This window comes from Austrofundulus limnaeus, unplaced genomic scaffold, assembly GCF_001266775.1.
Source record: "Austrofundulus limnaeus strain Quisiro unplaced genomic scaffold, Austrofundulus_limnaeus-1.0 Scaffold1302, whole genome shotgun sequence".
NCBI lineage: Eukaryota > Metazoa > Chordata > Actinopteri > Cyprinodontiformes > Rivulidae > Austrofundulus > Austrofundulus limnaeus.
In genome coordinates this window covers 31,559-37,536 of record NW_013953704.1, presented here as the reverse complement: position 1 = coordinate 37,536, position 5,978 = coordinate 31,559, and the positions used below count along the sequence as shown (strand labels likewise).

General features: G+C 40.4%; 1 protein-coding gene across 2 annotated transcripts in view; it reads right to left on the bottom strand.

Annotated features, from left to right (window-relative positions):
• The window catches only part of LOC106534905 (growth arrest-specific protein 2), an 18,356-nt gene that overhangs the window by 1,491 nt on the left and 10,887 nt on the right, over positions 1 to 5,978 (bottom strand). For both annotated transcript variants that reach the window (XM_014031697.1, XM_014031696.1), the window contains exon 7: positions 5,776 to 5,883. In XM_014031697.1, coding sequence (XP_013887151.1) covers positions 5,776 to 5,883 — 108 coding nt within the window. The remainder of the gene's footprint in view (positions 1 to 5,775; positions 5,884 to 5,978) is intronic.

The window sequence follows — 5,978 nt, the reverse complement described above, 5'->3', positions numbered from 1 at the left end:
ACACACACACACACACACACACACACACACACACACACACACACACACACACACACGCAAAAATCTGCGACACAAATCTTAAAACATAAATTTCTTAAAGGTTGCTGCGCGACTGGTCAGTGTTCAGCTGTTGTTTCAGATGCCTCAAACTCTGCCTTCAGTCGCTTCTGAATGAATGTATCTTTTATACACRTTTGTCATTATAAAACTGAAAACAATCTGTTACCATGGCAACTGCTGCCACAATGTGAAGCCTTGAAAACGAAAAAAAAAATAGAGAGAGAGAGAGRAGCAAAAATGAGATGAGTTCAGCACAGACCATGAACTCCCAAAGCACATTAGTATTCCCAGGAGACCTCAGCCAACCCAGCCCCCTCTGCTGCCCTGGTGCCAATAAACCCTTCATTACAGAACCATTAAGATTGTGTTAATACAAGCAGATCTGCTCATCTATTGCATGTATGGGCAGAGAGAGAGAGAGAGAGAGAGAGAGAGAGAGAGAGAAAGAGAGAATCACAGGCAACAGCTCCAGAGGAGACTCCAGACGAGGCCGGCCTCAGCCGTCATCCTGCAGATTAAAATGTTCAGGTTGACAGGGGTCAGGTCTGACATGCTGACTAAATCACTTCCCTGTCACACATGGAAGGAATATTCACCTGACCTGCCTTCATTTACAAAAATTCAGGCCTCGTTTGAAAAACTGAGGAAGTGATTGTTTCTGAAAGTGGTTTGAATTCTGGATTTTTCCCCAGGTTTTTATTATTACATTATGTGTCTGGGGTGTCAAATTGTCTGACTTGGCACACTGTCCTTAACTAAATATATTAACAAATATACCTTACATTAATTTTCTTGACATAATTCTCTTTTTCTATTCAGCTGTATACACCAGAACACTAAAAAAGAAGCTTTTTTTTTTGTTGAGCCAACTGTTTTTTCGTTCCCCTGTAACTGCCCCCTGCCCTTCATATTTCCATGCAAAATGTGCTACGTCTGCAGCCCCTAAACCACATCTGAAATCCCGTGAGCCCCCCGGCTGCTCCATCGATTCCTTCTCGTCTTCTCCTGCTGAAATAAACATGAATATTCTCAGGAAAAGAGAAAAAAGAAGAGACTAAAAGTTGCCAATAGGAGGCACACTTCAGCCACATCCATTGCTGCACAAGCCGCTTAAAAATAAACTCAGAAAACATATTTTACAGTAAAGCAACAGCCTAAGAATCAAGACTTGTAATTCTGTTTTTTATTATGCCTCACAGAACCGTTTTTTTCTGTGTAACTTCTTTAATTAAAAAAAAAAGTTTGAGGCCACACCTTCAGGGACTTTCAACTTAGCACATAAAATAAGGAATTTTGTGTTTGGCACATTATTTTTGTTGTAACAATGCTTCTTGGCAATGGATGTTTTAACATTGTAAAGCCTGTTAATTTCCCTTTTAAATGACGCCAAATTTGTAAGGAACATGCGTTTGTGGGATGCACAGTAGAGATGAGAGATGAGCGCCATTATCAAACAGTACAGATTTTTTTTGGTATATGGTGAACTGGATGATTGAAGTTTGAAGAAACAAGATATATTGGCAATTTAACCTTTTAATCATTTAACAAACAGGAGCCTCAGTAGCGTGTGGAAGAACCATACACAGCCACAACAGCCAGGAACCTCCTCCTCATGCCGATCACCATTGCATAGGGGTACCAGAAGCTCAAAACAAGAGTCACTAACATCAGCAAAATAAGCTACGTGTTCAACCCACATTCTCAGGTCTACTGCTCATCCCACAAATGCATGTTCCTTACAAATGTGGCAACATTAAAAAGCTTTAAAATGGTATAAGATTTATTGCCAAAAAACATTGTTACAACAAAGAAATAATTAATTAATAATTTAAAAAATTTAACATCAATTTATTATTTAATACGATATAGTCATTTCTGAATTTTTTAGGGAGGTCACATCCTAATAAATGTCATTACAGAAAATCTAGCAGCTCATTTTAAATCAATACTTTTACTTTTAATACTTAAGTACAAAAAAATCAGATACTTTAATACTTTTACTCAAGTAATATTCTTAAAGCAGACATCAACTTTTACCAAAGTAATTTTTTGGTAAGATACTTGTACTTTTACTCATCACTTAGAGGTACTTTATACAACACTGTCTAAACCTACCACAAACCTGTCTTTTGGATGAGCCAGTATCCCAGGTTTGGGGGAGGTATAACAATCTTTTCATCCTTTTTTTGGATGATTTTGTCGGAGAAGCTGGTTACTCAAAATTATGGCCAGYGAGCCGTGCCAGTTTTTAGAGTAACGGCTTGTTGTTGTGYGCATTATTGTGTGGTCTCCACTGCACACTTGGACAAAATACTGTAGTTTTGGAATGCCCCAAAATATTTAAAGTGGCCAACTTAAAGGGACCCCTCTATCACACACATACATGTTTAAGTTCATTAGCACCTTCATATTTAATATGCTATCACTGAGCTTTATCATTAAAGACTTTTTGATATTTGCTTTTTAATCTCCTTCACTGCAAAGCCAGAGATCACACAACARAAAAGCTTATTTAGTTAATGTCTTGTTTAAGAATACTCGAGGAACAAAGAGGAAGGGATCTGATGTTAAAATGCTCAGCTGAAAGCAGAGAAAACAGGATGTTTTGATGGTTTACTACCTTCAGAATAGGATTTTAATGTATGAAAAGATAAATTAGTTTGCATGATATTTGGAGTGTTTGAATGGAGTCTTTTTTTTTTCTTTGTGGGCACCATCAGACTGTATCCTTGCTACAAAGCTGAAGGAGAACCTAATTGGTTTCAGAATAAAAAGAAAGCCTTCCTCTTTTTCAGCACCAAAGAATGGTGAAGCACTCCATGGCCTGGGTGATTGAATAGCCTCCAGAGGGAATAGAAGGGGGTTGGGTGGAGGTAGAAAGCATGGGGTGTGGGGGGGGATTGAGTGTAAAGTTTACATGTGAGGAGGGGCGGTCATGCTCAGCCGCTCATTAACAAGCTGTCTGATTAAACCCCTTGCTAATGACTTTGTCTCAGTAATCAATAGTATCTGCTCTTTGAAAAGGTCTGTACACACCCAGCGCTCTCAGGGGGTTATCTCCACATATGATAATCGAGGTTTATGGCATGTTTCCTCGCATACATGTAGACATCTGCGGGCTCCAAGGTAATGGATGACATGAGGATCGATGGCCCTCTTCGCTCCATTCAAACAGCTGAGGTGTGCTCGCCTTTCAAAGATCAGGAGAAAACAGAAAGAAGTCTACAAACTGACAGCCGGCTGCACTGAGACACTTCATCTGCGAGGCTGCTGAGCAAGACAGGTGAACAAAAAGAATTTTAAAAAGTCTTGTTTTGTCAGCTGTTAGTATTTAAATCTCTGTACATGCTGTGGTTATGATTACTGTTTTGGTGATTTTGTCACAAGGAGGTCTGCTGAGAAAATAACAGGTGTTCTGGTCCTTTAAGGATATTATTGTCTAATAGGAACATGAAGAAACATCAGACAGAGAAGCTGATTTGTTTGAATTGTTGACTCATGTGTTTGTTTTTTACATCTTTATCACACTGCTCAGTTTTCGCTGTACTCCATAATGTTTTCTGAATTATTACGTCATGGTGTTTGGGACAGAACTTCTAAGTAAGGTCTGGACTTACCAACTACATTTTTCCATCGTCTTCATTCTCCTCTGGCTCTGGGTCAGACTCTGGCTCCAACATGTAAGGCTGGATGAAAAAGTCTTCCCTTGTTGACATCTTTTAATAAATTGAAAATAAAAAGTTTCTGCGCAGCTATATAGCCGTAAACCCCTCTATCAAACTAGAATGAACCGATCCGAAACCTGGAGGGGGGCGGGGTGTGAAGCTCCTCATTTGTATTTAAAGAGACAGTCTCAAAATGAGTTGATCTAAGACACACCTCAGAAAAGCGCTGAAAGAGGAGGGGCTTGTGGAGTTACAATAAGGAGGAACTCAGACCAAAGTATTGCAGTTCCACTTTATATAGACCCCAACTGAAAGATCCTTTAACACGTTATTTTACCTCCATGTCCTGATGCCTCTCAGTAATCCAGGTAGAAAAATCAAAAATCAAAAAATAAGTAGGTCCTCTGGATGCGTTCTTCTTTAACGAAACATTTTGTCTCTCTTCCAAGAGACTTCTTCAGTCTGAGTTTCAGGTGAACTCAGCCTTAAGCACTGCCTCCACATGGTGGACAAACAGGTTAGTCACATGCAAAGAGGGCCATCAGCCAAACAATAGGTCGTTAATGCCTTAATTGGCTCTATTGTTCATAGAGGATCATGTGCCCCATCACCTGACTATCGTTGAGGGCCTGATTCACACCTTTTGCTCACAGGAGGTGGAGTCATACTTGAAATGACAGCATCGTAGGAGGAGGACAACTGGACACGAAGGCCTCCCACCTCTGTTTAATGGTGGATGGTTTTTCTTCACAAAAATGGCTTCCTTTATTTCTCTCTCAAACCAACATCCCTCTCTATCAAGGATGAGAACATCTTCATCCCTGAAAGAGTGACCACTGGCCTGTAGATGAGTGTAAACTGCAGAGTTCTGACCTGTAGATGAGTGTAAACTGCAGCATCCTGACCTGTAGATGAGTGTAAAGTGCAGAGTCCTGGCCTGTAGATGAGTGTAAACTGTAGTGTCCTGGCCTGTAGATGAGTGTAAACTGCAGATTCCTGGCCTGTAGATGAGTGTAAACTGCAGAGTCCTGGCCTGATGATGCAGGTCTTCTGTGTTGGCTCATTCTTTTGAACAGTGGCTGCTTTGTTTCCCACATGTATAACTGATCACAGTCCTCCTGACACTTAAAAGCATACACAACATTACTCTGTTTGTACCGGGGAACTGGATCTTTGGGGTGAACCATTTTTGTYGTAACGTGTTTTGGGTTTTGAAAGCCACGTCCCAGTCCATCTATGTTACATCTACAACAAAAATGGCCATAACTTAAGTTAAATTCAGATATAAGAGCTAGATTTCAGTGGAGTTGTTCATGAAATCCTATTTGAAAGTAAATTTTTATTTTTATGCATTTCTACAGTAAACTGTCTTTAAACAAATTTCAGCTAGAGCCGAWCTATTTTGTGTTTGTGTAGATGTGTGTATAAAACAGAGTAAAAGACCTTGTTTCACATTTGGAAACCTTCCCCACACAGACATGGACTTTAACTCCCCAGTGGGCTGCCACTTAAACCGCACACCAGGGTCACGTCTGTGCACAAGCACCCACGGAGAGACGTGTTTGTTTTCTCCGCCAGGTTTGTACTCTTTCCTGAAGGTCTATGTTCTGAATACAATCATTGTCAGCCCCGGTCTTATCCTGACCAGCGGTTGCCTGGCAACCCATCCTCCCATTCTTCGAGCCTCCACACGAACGCATTACGAGCAGCGCGCAACCGAAGGAGGCTGAAAGGCACGGCGCGATGACGAATCCGTCACTGTGACACACTGGACTTGTTGCTGACTTAAAAGGTGAATAGGAACTTGTTATCATGAGCTGCGGGATCAGGCTTTGTTGTAGGAAACACTACGGTTGATTAATAATGAAATTCACCAGGTACACCTGGTTTTAATGCTTTAATTTTAAGTTTTATAAAAGTAAGTAATTCAATATGTCATGAGAGTAGGTCAGGGTTTTGAGACAAAGCTGGGGCTCGACATGGGGTGTATAGTTTTACAGATATAATGTGATAAATCTTTGTAAGATAATCCCAGCAGATGGATTCTTACCCGAATGTAGAGAACTTTATCTCCGACACGGTAGCAGCTTTTGGGTTGCTTCTCAACAGGAAACTTGGCGGGACAGCTGCAGGGGGGATTTTCAGTAATGTTTTTCACCTGAAAGAAATTACAGGGATCCACGATTAGTTGTAACATTAGACTTTATTTGATGAACATTTATTTTAACTATAAAATAAAGACTGTAAAAATAC